Raw genomic sequence first — 19,491 nt, 5'->3', positions numbered from 1 at the left:
ATAGCTAGTAGATACCTTAAAAGCAGGCGTATAATATACCGCATGGGTGTTTGTAATCTTCTCATTCCCGGGTTTTCTGTCCACCAGTCTACAGACCAATTTCTATAACAGAAACACACCCTTTAGCATGAACAATCTTCCCGTATTTATATTTCTTATTGATTTCTGCAAGTCCTCAGATACCACCATCGAAATTCAGTATCCTCCTGAAACAGTTCCATCAATTGGCTTAAACGTCACTGTGGAGGGTATGTTTGTTATTCCTCTCCGCGCAGCTTCCTCCATAATAGCCACTGTCACCGTGGCCCCGATCCGCGTCACCCCCAGTGACATCACATGCAGAAGGTCGTCCAGTGTCCTTACACCTCCAGCAGCCTTGATTTGCACTTTTGAGCTTGAGTGCTGTCGCATAAGCTTTAGATGAGGCACCGTTGCCCCATCGTAAGTGTACGTGCCATTTGCTTGCTTTACAAAACCGTATCCAGTAGATGTTTTGACAAACACGACTCCGATGTCAGAGCAGAGTTGGCAGAGTTTGATAATATGCTCCTCTCGCAAGAAGTCGTTCTCAAAAATCACCTTGAGAATAGCGCCATGCTTTGTGACGGCGTCATTGACGCGTCTGATCTCATCTGACACATATTCCCAATCACCACCTAGCGCTTTGCCGATATTGATCACCATATCAATTTCTTCCCCGCCTGCTACAGCCGCAGCCTCAGCTTCGAAAACCTTCACTTCCGTAGTGCTGTTTCCATGGGGGAAACCAATAACCGGACAAACGAGTACGGTGGAGCCTTCCAGCTCCTTTTTTGCCATCGGAATAAGGTACGGTTTAACACAAGCGGTTGCAACATTGTAACGTTTAGCGATAGCGAGACCCTCGCGGATCTGATCGTCAGTCATAGTCGGGTGCAGCAACGAATGGTCAATCATCTTGGCAATCTGGTTCAAGGTCACAGTGACCGAATAAGGGTGTTGCTCAGCCATGACTTTTGGACGAGGTGGTGTACTTGGGGAACAGGCGACTGTAGTCACGTCTGGCGATGAGGCGTGAACTTATTGTGGAATGACAGATAATAGTGTAATAAAGTGTATTGCCAATGTCAATTAATATCTACTGGAACGGGGGCAGGACCTCTCTTATATACTTAGGTATATCCCTGACACATATCAGACTAATGCCTACGCTGTAGGTTGACACTTATTGTGTTGTTGGACTTGAAGTTGTTCGACGCGGGACTCTCTAGGTGTTAAATGCCTAATATGGGCATCATTCCGGTGGAAAGATTTCCTAGCCCGGCCTAGTTTCGGATCGGAACAGCTACTCTAAAAGTGTTTGTTCGCCATCTTGTAGGTCATATTGGACTACCACCTCTGCCGGAATGAAGGTTTCTCGTAATATGGCTTTTCACGGCCGGAAAGATGTTCTAATGAGACAAACTCGCAGCAAAGTCTCCAGTGCTTGTCAGCGATGCCGGAAGCAAAAACTGAAGGCAAGTCCGCGTACCCGCGTACGCATTGAGCCTTAGTTCCGAGAGCTAATGAGATGCGACAGTGCGATGTCCAACGCCCCTGCACAATGTGTGCCAGGGCAAATGCGGACTGCCTCGGTTCACAAGCATCACAATGGATAGTCGAGACAGGAGCCCCAAAGAGAGGCTCCGGTCGGGTGCGTGTGATAAAGGAAAGCATTGACGACGTGCGGCCTGCCAAAAGATTGCGGCTTGTACGGGTGAATACAGACGGTATACATAACCAAGATCCCAACGAAAGAGAGGCGCCAGCTGATCTGGACAATGTCACTCATCGGCCGATTCAAGTCGGTGCAGCCCAGGCCAAATCCGCACAATGGAACTCCAGCTCGACCATTGGGTTAGTTGAAGAGGTGAATTGTGTTCATCCGATGATCTGTTTATCGAAGCGGCTTATAACGCCCGATTAGGCTTTCCATCACCACCACGCGAGTTCTCCACAAGATTCTGCGACGTCGGCTTTTTCAGCCAGCCAATGGATGCACCCAAGGACGTTAAATACCGATACAAAGCGAAGAATCGGTTACCAAGACCCGGTACAGAGGGTGCTATCTCGACATGCCAGGAGTAATACGAAGCCAATGGCTGAGCGGTCAATCCCAAGCTCGGCAGAAAGGGAGCTTTTGTCTTTGCTCCCATCCCATGACGCTGCTTTGCTGCTTGTCAACAACTATTTTGATCGCATTCACTGGTTCATGTTGCTGTTCCACCAACGCGACTTTGGGGACAGCTTCGAACGAATTTACTCGCCAAATCGAGAGCAGTGCCCACCGAAAGGTGCCAGTAGTCAGATTGGGTATATTGCTGTGCTCCTGGCTGTATGCGCAACCAGCCTCCAGTATACTACTGCTTCTCAAAGGCATACTCTAGCTAGTGAAGGAGTTGAGGCAGATGCCTTGAAAGACCGGATCCTCACGACGCTAAGGCTGAGACTGCTGGATGTTTTGTCACTGGGTTCCTTGGAGGCGGTACATATGTGTGTCCTCTTAGGAAGCTACTACCTGTATCATGGACAGCCCGAGTTAGCCTGGCCTCTCTGTGGGTGCGGACTACGTATTGCGCAAGCCTTGAATCTTCACCGAAAGGTCCCACTCGATTGCTCGAACCAGGAGGGCCATAATCAACCCAAGATTTCCGCTAGACAGCGTTGCTGGTGGGCGGTGTATGAAATCGAAACTTTCTGCTCTATGATGCATGGCTTTCCTCTGAGTATATCGGATAGCGATTGTGACATCGAGGAACTGGATCCCCATGACGATTGTTCAGCCTCAGCTACTCAGAATCAATCTCCTGACCAACCAACCCTTCTTTTCTTCAAGTGCGCAATGTCAAGGTTGTCAAAGATTGTCAAATGTGCATTGACGGAACTTTACGGCACGCACAGAGACCTGGACAAGCAAAATAGGCCAATTGTTGGCGATGTGTCTCGCCTCCAAAGCCTCATAGAAAAAGTGGCCGGACTTGAGATGAGAATCTTGCAGTGGCAAGAAAGTCTTCCAACCAAATTGCGGCTGGTCCCTTCGAACGACCCTGGCACCGGACTTGCTCCTCTAATCGGGTTTGTGGGACAGGAACACGATGCTTGCTTCACAGAACAGCTTTTCCAGCTTCAGGCTCTCGTCCTTAAACTAGCCTTTGAGAACGCCAGGATCCTAATACATCGGCCACTGCTATCATACAAACTGGTGGCTGTAAAAGGAGCCCATAAGGACGACAGCGGTACACGCTTAGATCCCTTTCAGCGCTCGATAAGGGCGTGCCGAGAGGCTGCTTTACAAGTATCGAGAGTTGGCTCAGCTCCGATATTCAGACACATATCTGACACGTACGCTACTACATTTGCCTCTGTACATTTGTTTACCGCAGGTGTTACTCTTTGTATCATGACCAGCCTTGACCCGCTCAGTCGCGAATCTCACGAGTCCAAGTTGGGCATCCATGGATTGATAGAAATGCAGACCATTCTACAGCCACAGTCAATTGCCGCTGCACAGGGCCTCGAAATTCTGAGAAATCTTATGTCGTTGGTCATGGCCAAAGAAATCAACAGCATATTTGAAGTCCGGCCCCCTGCCATGGTTGATAAGCAGCAGATATCTGGAGACCCTCCGACTTCCAGTAATCAAGACTTATCCTTTGATCCTGATCAACGACAAAGAGATCCCTTGAACTCACAGCCAGCCACAAGCTCTTCGGAAGTGCAGTTGCAACGCCACACAGTTTTGCCAGAAGGCGATCACGAGCCGACGAGAGTGGCGTCAGATTCCCTAATGGGCAACGTAGAGTTTAGTTTCTGCGAGAACCCCTCAATGACCGAGGCTCTCCTTGACTTTGAACAAGGTAAGCGACAGCAGTATTCCACATGCTCTTGAAGTTCCATGCCAATGACGTGAAACAGTCATCAGTTACCCGCCAAGCGATGTTGCAGATGAAGATCCTCCGAGTCTGACCGAGGATTACCTTTCCCGGAATTATTTTGTCGGGCAAGACCAGGCATGGATATGGGGCTGGCACGGCAATATTTAGCCCCCTCTGGGAAGTATTCAAGACTAGCTTCTCGAATATAAGGGTGCCTCGCCAAAGGATACCGTGAGTGAGCCGGCTAAGTATAGCATTTAGATTGTGGCCAAGATGTACTCGACCCGCCGCTGTGCCATTGCAGTCCGTTATAGAGGTTGATCTTGACACGGACGTCCAGGGCTGACGCCAAAGAGTACGTCGATCAAAAGCTTTAGAAGCTCTTTCATGGAGCTGCATGAAGATGAGGATGGTGTGATTGTGTTTCTAAGCGAGATGTGCTTTCTTAGAAGCTGTTTGGGAGGCTGGGCTACTTGCAGGACCAATATAAGTAAAGGGTAAGATTTTGTATAGGAGACTTATGAGACTGGGTGTATATTTGCCTTTGAATAGGGTAAAAACATTAAGCTTAATAATAAATATTATGTTGGGATATAATTACTAGAACTGCTTCGTGTGGCTATATGAGCTCCGTTTGTTTAGTTAGGTCAGGTAACTTAACGGCAGATTTTCTTTTTATAAAGCATGGCGTTCATTGTCTCCCCCCCCCCCCCCCCAAAAAAAAAAAAAAATGACGTAACGCCAAATTCGGGTTCTTAGGATGCATAAGTGGAAGACATTAAACTTGGTTAAGAAAAGAGCTTTATGGGACCCCGAATTCTCCTCTATCTATGGTCGTATGTGCTCGTGTCAGTAGCGATCTGACTTCATATGCATCTGGAACGGTTTGGCGTCTCTCCTTGTCTCGTTTCGCCCAAGTCCCACAAGAAATAGATCAATTGCTCTTTTCCATATGTCATAGTAGCATAAGATGAGTCGCATAGTTCAACAAAAGCTCTAGCTGTGGGTTCGCCGGGAGCGCCGGCAGCCACGTCAGCCACGACACACCTGGAGGAGTTGCAAAGCCAGAATCTCTCTTTGGCCATAATTAGGCTCTAGTTGGATGAGTAAAATCGGGCGTATTCAAGCTCAGTATTGACCGTGATGAATGAATGACCTAATTCGGCCCAGCGTTGTAACAAGGTGGAAAATTGACCCAGCTTCCCACATAAGTTCCATCGCCGAGGAGGGAATGGAGGTAGAGCGACACAATATCCTCGTACTGGCCCATGAAGCTCTAATTTTCATTCCTAGGCTGTCCTTTTCATGGGGGACCTAGTACAATCATGTCCACGGAGACACCAGCTATGGTCTCAGGCAACCGAAATACATCCACGTCAGAAGCAACGCTACTATCGAGATCTGGAACCCTGGCAAGGACTGGAACCTTGGCAAGGACCGAAACTACCGCCTTTCAAAATGATACAACGCGGCGGCTGCAGCTCAAGTCGGTGCTGTTCCAGCAGAAGTTGGACTGGTATACAGCTAGGATGGCCATCAAAACGTCGATACCACCAGCTGTGCTTGTGTGTGCTATTCAATCGGATAGTTGGATCAACCACTTCAAGACCAATGCTTATTTAGCTCCCATTATATCTGCCTGCGTTCTGCCAGCTCTCCCCCGGGCGATGTTAATTAGACACAATGTTCGACTCACATTCGCAATTGTTCTGGCTTACTGTTGGGCACTGCTCGCTGGTTGGTCTGGTGTTCAGGCCAGACAACATACTACAAACAATGTTGACGAACTAAATGCATACAATTCCTCGGCGGAAGCGGTTGTCGCCATCTTTTTAATATTCTTCATTTGGTCTTCGTGCACATTGAAGTCTGCATTCCCTGACTGGGGCCTCCAATGTACCATCGCTGGCATCCTTGCTGTCGCGACACTGCCAGGCATAGCTCGGGCCCCTAATACGAAGCAAGTCATTGATCAGACTAACATTATTTTGGAGGCTTTTCTAGTCGGGCAAGCTGTTGGTCTTGTCAATGCCCTGATATTGTTCCCGCAAAGCTGCAGAGACGTCTTCAAAAAAGATATGGGAGCCTGTCTTGATGGATTGGCAGGCGTCACGCGGACTCAGAGGAAATGCATGCAAAGTATTTTATTAAGGACAATCACTGGCACAGGAGAAATGGACAACAACCCATGTGCCAGTCAACTTGAGACCGCTGTGCAACATTTTGTCAACGAGGTCTCCAAGACTCGCCAAAACAGCGAGTATGCAGCACGAGAAATATCTTGGGGTGTTTTTGATCATTCACAGCTTGAGGATATCTCTTCGTTGTTGGTAGACCTCATACCACCGGCCTCTGGCCTAAGCTCAGTAGCAGACATGCTGCAACTATCCACTGCTGCTGGATACAATCTCTCCAACGACGCCTGTGCGATAAACCGTCATTCTGAGACAGACAACGATTCGTCATATGATGATGACTGGCAACATCTCGAAACAGCAATGCATCAGCATTCACAAAAAATGACTGAGGCAATCCTTGAAGGAATCGAACACGCCAAAGTTCGGTTAGAACTGATAAAGGGACGCTCTCTGTTTAGCAGGTCTCGTGTGAGAAAGGTCGACGTGGAGCACCGCGCTGTTGCCGTGAATCCGGGCGAGGCGGGATTCCTTGAGTCATATCGCGACGTTTTCGAGAGGGGCCGTGTTCTCGACGAGGAGAATGAGGCTATAAGTAACAAAAAACTGCTTGAGTGTTACATTCAACATCGACCACAGGTTGGAAACCTTAGTGAATATACTTCAGAAATGCACTCCAACACTTTGCGGTACTTCCTATTTCTTCACGTAAGTAATGTATTATTTGTCTCCTTCTTACGTTACTAGTGGCTAAGCATCACAGTCTCAAACTCTCCTCTCGTCTTTGGGAAATGAACTCCTTAATCTCCTCACATTCCTCGACGACTGCTATTCGCGCCCTAAGCGGTTACTCATACCACCGTTCTTCCACCCTAAATATTGGGTTGAAAGATTTGTTCACTTGGGAGGCACCCAACAAAAGAGTACTTCTCAAGACGCAGAAAAACAGACAAACGTCGAACTTGGTCCCGGATTTTACAGTCCAAAAAACCCCGACCACCTCCCACCTAGTAGCCTGATGGAGACTATTGGGGATTATATTCGCAAGATCCCTTCTGTTTTTCGTAGTGACCATGCAGCGTTCGGGCTCCGTGTCGTTTGTGCCATCATGACTATAGCTATTATTGCGTTCCTTCACGATTCGCAAAATTTCTATTTCAGACACCGGTTTCTCTGGTCGTTGTTTGCCATATTGCTTTCCATGGCTCGCACTGCTGGATCATCAACCTTTCTTTTACTAGGTCGAGTACTTGGTACTCTAGCCTCAATGATAACGAGCTATATCATCTGGTACGTGGTCGACGAAAAGACTCCTGGTATATTAGTCTTCCTCTGGTTGTGGTTCATAGTGCTTGGCTATCTATGTAAGTTGTCTGGCTGCCATAAATCCATCGATCTACGGCAAGCTCGATTTCCTTGCTAACTTGTGTATTTAGTCGTCAAATTTCCTAGTCTCTTCAGCATATGGTTTGTTGCTCTCATTGCTTCAATCGTAATGATAGCAAATGAACTTCAGGTCCGAAAGTTGGGGGAAGCAGCCGTCTTGGCATCTGGACAAGCTGTGTATGCACCGTATATAATATTCCCTTACCGGCTTGCTTTCGTCACCCTTGGTGTTGTAACTGGATACTTCTGGACAATCTTCCCCTACCCTCTCTCCGAACATTCAGAACTCCGCGAAAATACGGCTAAAACCATGTATGGGCTAGCCTGTTATTATATGTGCATCCAACAAACCGTTCTTGCACATCTTCACGGTAATTTCGGTGACATTAAAGATAAAACAAGCCCTGGCTTTCACCTCCAGGCCGCTCGCCGTCGCATCTTTCACAAGTACCAAGCCCTAAACACAAGCACCAAAACAGGTTACCAGTTTCTCGACTGGGAATTTGGTCTTGGCGGCCGCTTTCCGAAGCAAATATATGGAGAGATGATCTCTATCCTTGAGCGTCTAGGAAGCTACATGACTCTTATAAGCTATGTGTCCCGGGACATGAAGGCCTCGAAGGCGACCTCCTCTTGGTGGGCCAACGACCCAACTGGTACAGCTCAAGCTCATTTAATTCCTAAAGGCATCACAACGAGAATGATCATATTGCATTCTGCGCTGAGTCGGGCGCACCCGCTGCCACCGAAACTGACAGAGATAGAAATACCCCACATGGGTGAATTCTTAACTAGGGATGTACCTGCAGATGCGGGATTCGCGGCCGCGGCATTAATTCACAGTGTTACTTGGTACTTGATTCGCGATGTCAATCGTTTGACTCAGTAAGTGGCAAGCTCTGTCTTGATATCCATATTCTTATTTCCCATAAGAAGCTCCTAGGCCTACTTCTTGTATAACGAAACCTGGTGCTAATATGTCCTTGCGCGAGCAGACTGGCGAGAGAACTCGTTGGAGAACTCAGCTTTTCATTTAGCATTATTCATGACAGGCATACTGAAAACGGCCTGTAGTGGCAGAGCATGGTTATCAACGCATACCATTTTCTCTATTCAATTTATCAAGTATCTGAACCTCAAGTAACAGATAAGAAGAAACGTGGTGTTCATCAATGAAAGCGTACTTTACATATAATAGAAGAGGGCCCGAATGGAACATTTATAAGAGAACAATAGCAATCGTACCTAGTTTTCCTCAATCTAATAGATGAGAGAATTTCCAGCAATTTCATCACTTACTGATCCTTTCAATCGGCTCTTTGCACACCACACCAATCCCATGGTCGGGTAGCTGCCTCGAATATTGGGGGCATGTTACCCCAATACTCAACCTCTGGTGGCGGGTTGCTATGCGGCCACCAGTCTGTTGTCGCAAAAAGCTCCCTGCGAACAGCTGCCTTGACAACCTTGCCTGAAATATTACGTGGAATGTCCTCTCCGTCTTCCAGTATTCGGAGAATAGCGGGAAGCATATACATGGGCAGGCTCTGCATGAGGTCCGACCGGATGCGAGCCAGGGTAATCTCAGACGCTGGTACACCACTCGTTGCATCAAGGCGAATAGCAGCTGCGCAAAGTTCTTTTGCTTCGTGATCTGGAATCGCAAGGACACATGCTTCTGAGATGTAAGGTAGATCTAGTAAGCTTTGTTCCACTTTCTGTAATGGAATGCGAAAGAAACGGAAAAAGGCAACTAGGAGCTAATTAGCTGATTCATTCATGCTGAGTCGATGTGATTGCCTCCAAGGCGCCCCTACAGATCAAAACTTACAATCATGGTTTTTTCGACCCGTAAAATAATATTGGCCATCTCTTAGCTCAGCAAGATCGCCGGTTTTATAGTATCCCTCTTCATCAAACGCAGCGCGTGTTAAGTCATCCTCGCCAACGTAGCTATACGGAGCCGCAATGTGAGCGTTGGCGTTGTTAAACAAATTTCTGGGTGCAATACTTACCCAATGAGCATGAATGGACTCTTCACCAGTATTTCGCCGGTGTTACCTTCTGAAAGTTTCACCTTGATATTAGGGATTGGAGATCCAATGAGAGACTATTAATAATGTGATTAGTTGTGAATGCGCGACTAGCCATAGGCGTGAAAATGCAAATAGAACATACAATAGTTGTTACGGGATCTCTCGTGGCGATGGTTAGACCGCCCAATTCCGTTGCACTGTAGCCAATATACATGTGCAAACCAGTTAATTCAGTCCAGAACTTCAAAGTTGAGTGATCGATCATCCCCGCAGAGCACTTTAGCCCATCAAGTGCCTTGAACCAGCTGGCATATTCGCCGCGTTTCTCATTGGGAACTTGCCCGTCAGAGTTTATTAGCAGCTCCCTCATGTTTCTTAATAATGTTGGTGTGAAGGCGGCTTGTGTAATGCGATGCGTTCTGAACGCGTTTAGAACTTCCTTCGCACTGCCTTTTTCTCCGAATGTGTAAAGCTCCTTTCCAGATAGCATGGGCATGATCAGAGTTCGCGCCCCGCCGATCCAATGCCCTGGACGATAGTTGATACAGGCTTCTCCTGGCTTCGCAAGACTCACGTTGGTGAAGCAGTTTCTCGGAAGAATCGCACCTTTAGGCAGACCAGTGGTTCCAGACGTGAAGAGAACCATGCCTGGGCCATCTGGTGCAAGTTGAACGCCTTCATCAATATCGACATTGGAGGCCCGGATGGGTTCAGCATCATGAGAGATGGGTAGTGTAAAGGCGGTTCCGCCTTGGCTATTAATAAATGCAGCTATCTTCACAGCCCTCTTAATACAATCATTGCTACCAACCAGGATGCAGGTGGCCTTTGTGATTGACAGGAAATGAGATGCTTCTTCTGGAAGGATTCCAGAGCCTTTTCCATTATGAGATTAGACAGAAGTAACGACATCCATGCCAGAAAGACTTACCGAACGGAATACAGGCACCACCAATGGCCCGGATAGCGAAGAAGGCGACAAGGAACTCATAACCGCTGCGTGTAAGAACAGGAATGTATGGGGTTTCCAGATGTAGTATACCATGCTCATCAAGTATGGACGATGGTAACTGCATGAGGAGCTCGTTTCGTGTGCGTATAACATCACCAAGTAGCTGTGAATAGCTTTTCTCATAGCCACAAACGTCATGAATGACTATCGCTGTGTCGGGTCTGTTTTTGCTTGCATGCAACAATTTCGCCAAAACAGGGTCATGCGGAAATCTATGGAGTTTGCTGATTGTCATTGTACTCGCTTTTTTTCTCTTTTTCTTTTACTTTCTCTCTCTTGTTAAAAAAACTGTTGAAGCAAAATTTGAAGAGAGAGAGGGAGGTGGCGAGGAGGGGAGGGGGATTGACATACTATTCAACTTCAGCTCATCGCGACTCCAAGACACGTAGATCAAATACTAATATTCGGAATCTTACTATAATACTCTTACTCATAATACTCACCGCCTCTCCATCGTTGGCGTCACTATGCGTAATGTCTCAGTTCTGGCAGCGATGTCTCAGTTATGGAAGCATTGTCTAGACCAGTTATAGATACAATCTCATTGTAAGAAAATGTTTCAGTACAGGAATACTACTAGGACCATGATTCATACTTGCGTGATGCTTAAATATCCATGTCCCCTATAACAGGGAACCCTTAGGACCTATGATGAGAGTTCCCGCTGTGTCGGGGCATCTAGTGACGCGAGGGGTGTGATGGTGCGATGCATCTACAATATCCAACCGCTTGACGTATTTTCCTATCCCGAAAGGCCGTGCTATACCATATTATTACTAGATCTCTTTCTCCCTTTTTTTTCTTACATTTGAATTAGGTTATATAAAGTGCAGCTATTCCATGTAGATAAAAGCAGTCAGAGCCGAATCAACTCGGCACGAGATTATTGATGCCTTTGCCCAGACATTGTGATTAGCTGTCTTGGAACTATCTCTCTTTATGGTCTCTTGGACCCTTAAAAGTTCATCAATATCTTCAGTTATCCCTATACTATAAACAACAGCGAACCTTACTGGACGTACCTTCTTGAGGAAGTACCGTCCGCTGTATTTCGCCATGTTCCCAGAAACGATCGCACCCTCGACAACAGGGCAGATTGCCTTTATTCCAGAGCTTGTCCCATCAGATGCTCTGCGAATATTCTTAGATCAACACCCAGGAGTGCAATTCCTTCGCCTCCAATGGCAGGATTATTCAGGCCTCCTCAGGGCCCGCATAGTGCCCATTGAACATGGACTGACCATTGCCGCCGGAGAGAGAGTCGTCCATGTACCGCCTATTGCGTTCCACTGTATCGTGGATAACAACTTGCTGCCCGAGCTCGACCCAACAGGTAATGACTGGCTGGTGCCTGATTGGAGCTCCCTCCAGACGCGACCGACGTTGGATCCTCTGTATGCCAATGTGATGTGCAAAGTTGTCGAATATGCCCCAGCGCGGCCCGGGCCTAACTGGAACCTTTGCCCTCGCCGTGCTCTGGAAACAGTCGGTAAAAAAGCCGAGGAAATGTTTGGGGTGTATTTTCTTGTTGGGTTTGAAGTGGAATTTGAGGTTATGAAGGCCAATGCAGAGGGGATCCTGATCCCTTATAGTTCTGGATTTGGACGATTCTCTGTCTGCGGCCTCCGTGATCCATGTTATGAGCACGTTGAGGAGGCGGTTCGGGTGCTGCTGGCGGCAGGCGTTAAGATTGATGCCTTTCAGACGGAGGGCCGGCGTGGACAGTACGAATTGACCCTCGGATGCCTCCCTCCGCTTGCCGCTGTCGACCAGCTGATACTCGTTCACGATACTCTCAAGCGTATCTTCAACCGCCATGGCTTGACGGTAACCATGTCGCCCCGACCGGTAGAGTCACGTCGGCAATCGACGGGGCAGCATACTCATATCTCCATCAACCCGCCCCATATGCAAAATCACTTCCTCGCCGGCATGCTACAGCGCCTTCCGCAACTGTGTGCCTTCTGCCTACCTTACGAGATATCTTATGAGCGTGTCCAGCCATATCTTGCTGGTCATTTGGTTGGCTGGGGCACCGAGAACCGTCTAGTTCCGATTCGAAAGATCAAGGCCGGGCACTGGGAAGTCCGTTGCATAGACGCAACGGCCAATATGTACTTGGCCCTGGCAGCAATCTTGAGCGCGGGATTGCTTGGTTGCACCAACAAGGAGCCTCTGTTATGGCCGGATACGGGCATCATGACGGACCCGTGGCCCCGGGATGCAAAATCTCTCCCCAAGAGTATAGGAGAGGCGCTCGATAATCTGGAAGAAAATTATACAGATCTTGAGACCATGGTTGGAAGCAGCATCATTCAACACTATCTACGCGTAAAGAGAACGGAGGCGGCAAAACTGCGCGAGACAGACGTGGAGGAAACGCGCCAACTGATGAACGAGTTATTTTAGATATTGTTAGCCGCAAGTGATTGAGTAGATATCACAATACTTCATAGTCCATTTGGTAATGGAATCGTGCCTGTTTTCATTGTTATTCTTTGGTGACCTTCCCCTTACGGCCATAAACACTTATATCAGCCTGAGTCATGTGCTGGTGTTATTCTGGTTTAAGATCACAATGAATCCTTGTTTGTGATGTCTTATTATACCTAGTGAGCCTGCAACTATAGTGGTGTAGCTTACTACCATTTTGTGTAGGTACTTGAGTGAGTCTGAAGCTAGACGCGGATTGATGATGTATTTTATATTTGTGTTTTTGCCGGCTCATAGTAGAGGTGCCATGACTCCGTTTCAATAACGAGCCAGGAAACCTGAACAACGGCCATATTTAACGGTCTTTAAACCCGGAATTGCATGACGTCTAAATTTGGCGTCTTGGGATACGTAAAATGGAAGACTCTTAACTTGATTCTCCGGGGCAATGCGAGAGAAAGTCAACACTCCTAGTTCCGGTGGCGACAAGGCGGCAGGCGACAGGCTTGTGAAATTTTCATAGTGGAAAATTATTCGCTGCACCGTCAAGAAACAGTCTTCGTGGCGCAGTTGGCTAGCGCGTCAGTCTCATATTCTCAATATGATCCAAATAACCAGTTTGGGCCATCTGAAGGTCGTGAGTTCGAGCCTCACCGAGGACATTCTTTTTGTCATTTTTTTTTTTTTTTTTTTTTTTTTTCAAATCAACGAGTTTTATTGACTATTTTGCCTTCAAGTAAAGCGATAACCATTTACACTCAAAGGCGAAGTTGCTGTTCAGCGTCCGACATCACCTACCCTACTGCTTCCGATTTTGTGAAAAAGAATACAATGACCATCCATGCCCCACAGCTCCCATATACTTCGTTAGAATCTTGGCTGAAGTTGTAACATAAAGAGAGATTAGTTCGGTTTCGCTCCAATTCAGCCAACAATACAGAGAGGTCTTTAAGATAGTTCATGATTGTGGTCAGAGTGATTGGAAGGACTCGATTCGGCCTTGACAACTCGTGGAACCCGGCTGCCGGCGTCAGAGACCATTGGTGGGTGATCTATACGTGGACGCCTATTTCGAAAGGATTTGCTACTAAAGCCTACTTTAGTACGCTGTTTACTTCTTGCTTGAGATAAGAGACCTGCGAGGCTTGATGCTTCTTATTTGCAGCCTCAGATAGGTCTTCTAGCATTTGATCGTCGAACAAAGGCGCGGGCTTATCTCTGTACGGATGCAGCTCAAACTCACCTTGGATGAGGACCCGCCGCCAGGCGTGAATTTTTTGGCGTAATACTTTGCTTTATCCTTCAGGGAAGGAGCTGGGATCTCGGGCTGGGTTCTGGCGTAGCATCTGTCGCACATGACATCTGAGATGTTGTCGGGACCCTGCTCACGCTCGCCACATGTTTGATGAGCATGAGCAACCTTTCTGCAGGGAACTACGTTGCATTGCATGGTACGATAGCATATAAGGCACCGGGTAACGATGATGAAACACATGTTGATAAAATGACTCCTTAGGTTCACTATTTTGTTGAGATGCGAGATTTGTCTCTTGGGAGTGATATTGCGAAGCGTTGAAATTGCGAATTTTGGTTCTCCTAATAAGCTTCTCTCAATAAAAAACGACGGACGCCCATTATTTTATAGCATCTTGGCTGAGAGAAGCTTGGATGTGAATAAAGGAGAATCAGCTGTTTTGTGCATCATAGTTCATGCTTTGGTGTCGCTGAGAGTCGCAACTTCTTTTTTTTGTGCCACATTGTGATTCAAGGCTCCTAGATACTCACATTTTCAAGCAGGAGACATTTTGATACAACTGAATGGGTGCCAAGGAGTCCCCATTGCGGGGTTATTGTGATTGTAATGTCGAAACTTGACGTTTGACAATGAGATGTCGCGAAGAGAGTGAGTGGACTGCCAGTATGCAGTGAACGTTACACTGGCCAGTGTGATTGGAGAATAAACCACTGAACTAGAATTTAAAATGTGGCCTCCGGCTGAGCGATAGCAGAATCACGATTGTACATTTGGGAATTGGTCACCAACTGAAGATGTCCGTTGTTGTGTGCTATTGATCCTACAAGAGGCACGAGACCTAAAGCAATACATATGATTTTGTATCATATTTATTAGAATACGCACAGACTCGCGGTGGCTATGAGCAACGTTATAGTGAACAGCGCATAAGACGCTCATCGACGAGTTTACATGGGTTGCATCATGAAATGAACCATCGAGTGGACTCGAATTCCAAGTACGCAACCTCTTTACAAGAATACAGAATACAAAATAGGAGAAATTTTTATCGGTTAAAAGTGTCAGATGGTAGATAAACCCAGCTTTAACATCATGTATAGATTTATCTTTTCACAATGAGCTCATTCTAGCTAATGAAGTATACCACAGAAGTCGCTCTAATCCCTATCAATCTATCTATATTCATGTAAACAGAAGGGTACTATCACAACCAGATTCACATTAATATGTATCCGGGAGTTCATCGTAACTGTACAGATTCAATGCCTAGATATATATCGTGGAAGCTTCGCAAGTCCGACGTAGAATAATATTGTTCGTTACGGATAACTTGAATCCAGCATCTGTACACTCTAATGCGGCATTACTCAAATATAACTAGCATAGAGACAATATAAATCTGTGAAAAATATGTCACAGTAGGCGTTCATATCGAAAGTGAGCGTTCACTGAGAACATATCTCGTGAAAAGCTTGCTTCTTCCATGAGCTCGCCCTTAAGATGAGGCACCAAGAGTTCAAGTCAGCATGGACTTTGGCAACCCGGCTTATGTATTTGTGAAGACCAAGCTTTCAAACAAATTAACTGCCTTCCTTTTTCATATCATCCTACCTGCAAGTATATGCCTATTACCCCGGGCAAAGGATATGTCACTAAAATCTCTAACCAGACGAAGTCAGTGAGACAGAGTTACGGAGCTCCAGAGTATGCCGCATAGCAATATGATTAGATGTTGGAAACCCAATTATAGTTAGCTCTGAGTAGATGGTCTATGACAGATTGCCAGTCAACATGCAAAAGGAAATTATGGCTGAATCATCTAGTGCATCTTATTTTGATGCCGGCTTATGTTCGATCTTGTTTAAAACATTGTTCTCTGAATCAGAAATCTAATTCATAAGATCAGGCCTAAATGCTTCAACTTGTGGATTATACACTGCAGTATTGACCTGTGGTTGCCAGACCCTGAAGCTTGTATGTGATTTCCAGCAGTGTATATGCCGCTCTGGAGGTATCATTGGTTAATATCAAAGCTCTATGTTGCAGAGTTCATTTCATATCACGTGCATGGAAAGACATAAAGACGACCCTATATTTGCAATATTGTCTTAGCGATATATTCAAGACTCTCATGGAAGACGTGGAATGTTCTATAGCACATGAGAAGAACACCCTCATTGCGCAAGTTGATACCGAGTGTGGTTCCTTACAGATCAGCTCAATATATAGTAATGTCCTGCAGCCCATTTCTGAAGTGATGTGTCAGCTCGTATTTTGTTTATGCAGTGGGTGTGCTGATGATGACTGGTAGACGAGAGCCTGGTGGTACGTATTATTCTGCAGATGAATCCCGAGTGTAACTCCGATTCGACTAATATAATCAATTGCAGCTCTTCCAACAAAGAGGACACGTTCTTTTCGGCAGCTTACGAAGCAATTTGGACATTCTCAAAGTGGAATCCGTTCATGTCGCTAATGCTTCTTACAGCACCCTGGCTCCCGAAATATGTGTGTGTGGGGGGGAGGGGGGGGGGCTCTAGTAAGACGAGCCGCATGTATTTGTCGATCTTTGAAGGCGCCACTAGGATCGGAGCTTTCTTTAGCTGTCGGTTGTGTGTGAGCTCTCATCATCTGCCATAAGGCGCCAACAGCGACGTACCTGAGACGACAAATATCTCACGCAAGCTTTGCCTCAGCTATGAGCTGCCACGGAAAGCCGATATGCGTAGTTTCTCCGATTTCGGCAGCGATATTTTGCAGTTTACCACATCATCAAGCTCGTACTTCCTTTGAGCCGAGAGATGTTACACCCCTCTAACGGCAGTTTTGTGTCAGTGCGGGCGCTTATTTTTATTGGTCTTCGCCTACTTTGTCGCAGCGGCGTAGATGTTGCATGGTTGGCAATTGTCTCTATGTTTTCAATTTACGTATTAGAACTAAGGCTCTGGGTTCTATTCAGAGTGTCCGCTCGAGAAACTGTATGATTAAGAGACGAGGTTGACTGTCATTCAGAAATTACTTCTAATATACGCGGCAACAGTGTTCAGACTCATACACTCGAACATTGTTTCCAAAGTTGAACCAACTACATTAATATAACTGACCATTAATTGTTATGCTAGAATCATGAATTCTTGTTTCACCGGCATAAATTGGCATGCTGGTTCTAATCATCATATAGGTAGTATGTGCATTTCGCAAGTTTCTCTTAGATCGAAGATTATTTATGCATATATCATCTTGATACATGTCGCTAGATATTAAAATATGGAAACAAGAAAACATATTTACTTGCACATATCTCCATGCTAAACAAAGAGTCTAGCAATGTGAGATTGTCCAATTGAAAGATGCACTGTACATTCACCTATTTGGCACAATCTTAAAGAGTGGCGCTTGATCACTGACTGCCACTGTCTAATATTCAAGCACGATTCTGCAGCATAGGTGGTGCTACCCTGAAACCAGAGATACTTTCAATTGTGTGTTGGTGTCTGATCCAGATCCCATGTGGCGTAGATGTAGTAGAGAGAAGTATGGTATAAGGTGGGCAGCTTCTGTGACCAATCATTCAGGTACGTCGTCGCAAAAATCGGCAGCTTCAATGCTTTCTCGATAAATACATGGTTGCATTGAGGTAAACTGTACATATATGTCTGATTTGGGAAGAGAACTGTTGAAGTGTGAGATGATTTATGGTGAGATTAAATGCCTTGATTATACATAATGGAGAACGCAGAATACATTGTAGCAATACCTCGTACGGGCGCCACCGTTGATTATTAAACCTTCCATCTTAATTCAGTAAGAAGTCCCGAGCTTGCACGTTTTCTATATAAAATGCTGATCGATTTGCGGATGCTGCAGCATCATGTAAAATACTAGTACATATTCCCCCTGTTTAGCCCTGTCCGGCAAATACATGTATTAGTAGAGACTAATTCTAGTGGGTTTATAGGACGATGATAAAAATTTGAAAGATGATGGCGTATCTTACTGAAGTCTCTGGTAAACTGTATCCGGAATCCAACCTCCTCCTCTTCGATAGTAGCTTATATTCTTGTGTATTACTGACTGTATACGTTAGGTAGTGATGACGGATTTTAACCTTGCATGAAGTTCAAAGCGAAACACCCACATGTCCTCGCTTCTAAAGGATCACAGGCTAGTGCTTTGCAGCTCGGTTATTATCCAAATCACGGCATGTAAGTTTAGACCAATCAGATGGATAAGATTTACAGGTGCAGCGACCCTTAGAAGTGTTCGTGAAAGAACTTCAATACAACATCTCAAGGTTGGGTCTTGGGGGGAGGGGTTCAAGATGTCTCGATTCACGTATGGATCATTAAAATAAATCCGTTTGTCAGAGCACTCTAATGAACTTGAGACTGATGCCAAACCACAGAGATCGTCCAGCAGCTCCCTTTCACATATAACTATAAATACTCACAGATGAGGAAGTGGAATTCGGCAATTCGCTGCTCCGGGCCATGTATCACCAGACTGACCAAGACCTCTCAGAGGTGCACAATCAGGGCTCTTCCGGTGAGGCTGAAATAGTGCTTTATGACATTTGACGATCCTGATGTCTCGCACATGCAGATGACCAGTCGTGTTCTTGTCTTCAGCTGACAGACATGCTGAGACACGGGAGGGGATGAGCAACCCTTCACACCCATACAAATGCTTTCATTCGGTATAATTTTGAACCGAATCACTTGTAATATAAGACATAGGGACTGTGACCAAAGCGGCAGGGAGCCTATCGTGCAGGATTGCGTTCCAGACCTAGCAAGGAATAGCTAGTCCCATGCCGACAAACAACATTGGAAGCTATGGTTTACTGTCACAATTGCCACCGCGTCTGTCGTGACATTACGTGAGCACCGAGAAGTTGTCTTGGATCCCACGTCTCATACTCGTATGATCCTATCCAGCCATCGTCTATACTGCGGAGACACAGGTTGGACTAGGTTAAAAGTTGAGAGAATCCAGACGAGACTCATTATGCCTCATAGAAATCACGCCTACGTTTCTCAGCCCTTAAAGTTGGTCTAATGGCTATTCGTCACACCGTCCACGACATGTAAGTCCCGAAAGCGCCATCAACGCTTCCCACGTAATATCTCCGGGCGGCAGTTGTCAGACAGTGACCGGCGTCTGGAATAGGCAAAGCTAGTGATACCCTTAGAACTGGTGTCTGACGGGATGGTGGAGATCCCGACGTGACTAGGGCCCCCCTGTCGGTTGTAAGTAGTACGTAGCGGAGATGGGAGACAAGCTTAAACAAGCGGCCACAAGAGGGGCGTCGGAGCGCCGACCACTCCTTTTACCCGCATAT

General features: G+C 46.3%; 5 protein-coding genes across 5 annotated transcripts; 3 read left to right on the top strand and 2 right to left on the bottom strand.

Annotated features, from left to right (window-relative positions):
* Positions 1-195: 195 nt before the first annotated feature.
* T069G_08197 (deoC/LacD family aldolase domain-containing protein) lies at positions 196-990 on the bottom strand (the record flags this gene model as incomplete). Its single annotated transcript, XM_056175407.1, has 1 exon — positions 196-990. One exon carries the CDS (start codon positions 988-990, stop codon positions 196-198), a length of 795 nt encoding a protein of 264 aa, XP_056026356.1.
* A 484-nt stretch (positions 991-1,474) lies between these two features.
* T069G_08196 (fungal specific transcription factor domain-containing protein) lies at positions 1,475-4,061 on the top strand (the record flags this gene model as incomplete). Its single annotated transcript, XM_056175406.1, has 7 exons — positions 1,475-1,496; positions 1,559-1,672; positions 1,746-1,888; positions 1,946-3,049; positions 3,107-3,653; positions 3,717-3,875; positions 3,934-4,061. 7 exons carry the CDS (start codon positions 1,475-1,477, stop codon positions 4,059-4,061), a joined length of 2,217 nt encoding a protein of 738 aa, XP_056026355.1.
* Positions 4,062-6,067: 2,006 nt separating this feature from the next.
* Positions 6,068-8,303, top strand: T069G_08195 (fusaric acid resistance protein-like domain-containing protein; the record flags this gene model as incomplete). Its single annotated transcript, XM_056175405.1, has 5 exons — positions 6,068-6,736; positions 6,792-7,071; positions 7,147-7,392; positions 7,465-7,920; positions 7,984-8,303. 5 exons carry the CDS (start codon positions 6,068-6,070, stop codon positions 8,301-8,303), a joined length of 1,971 nt encoding a protein of 656 aa, XP_056026354.1.
* A 418-nt stretch (positions 8,304-8,721) lies between these two features.
* On the bottom strand, positions 8,722-10,526 carry T069G_08194 (AMP-binding enzyme domain-containing protein; the record flags this gene model as incomplete). Its single annotated transcript, XM_056175404.1, has 5 exons — positions 8,722-9,167; positions 9,246-9,367; positions 9,430-9,524; positions 9,605-10,326; positions 10,382-10,526. 5 exons carry the CDS (start codon positions 10,524-10,526, stop codon positions 8,722-8,724), a joined length of 1,530 nt encoding a protein of 509 aa, XP_056026353.1.
* Positions 10,527-11,518: 992 nt separating this feature from the next.
* T069G_08193 (glutamine synthetase, catalytic domain-containing protein) lies at positions 11,519-12,871 on the top strand (the record flags this gene model as incomplete). Its single annotated transcript, XM_056175403.1, has 1 exon — positions 11,519-12,871. The coding sequence occupies one exon, from the start codon at positions 11,519-11,521 to the stop codon at positions 12,869-12,871; it is 1,353 nt and encodes a 450-aa protein (XP_056026352.1).
* Between the last annotated feature and the right edge of the window lie 6,620 nt (positions 12,872-19,491).

The sequence above is a fragment of the Trichoderma breve genome, chromosome 5 (genome assembly GCF_028502605.1).
Source record: "Trichoderma breve strain T069 chromosome 5, whole genome shotgun sequence".
In the NCBI taxonomy this organism is placed as follows: Eukaryota; Fungi; Ascomycota; class Sordariomycetes; order Hypocreales; family Hypocreaceae; genus Trichoderma; species Trichoderma breve.
Note: the sequence above shows the minus strand (reverse complement) of the source record. Positions and strands in the feature narration are given on the sequence as shown.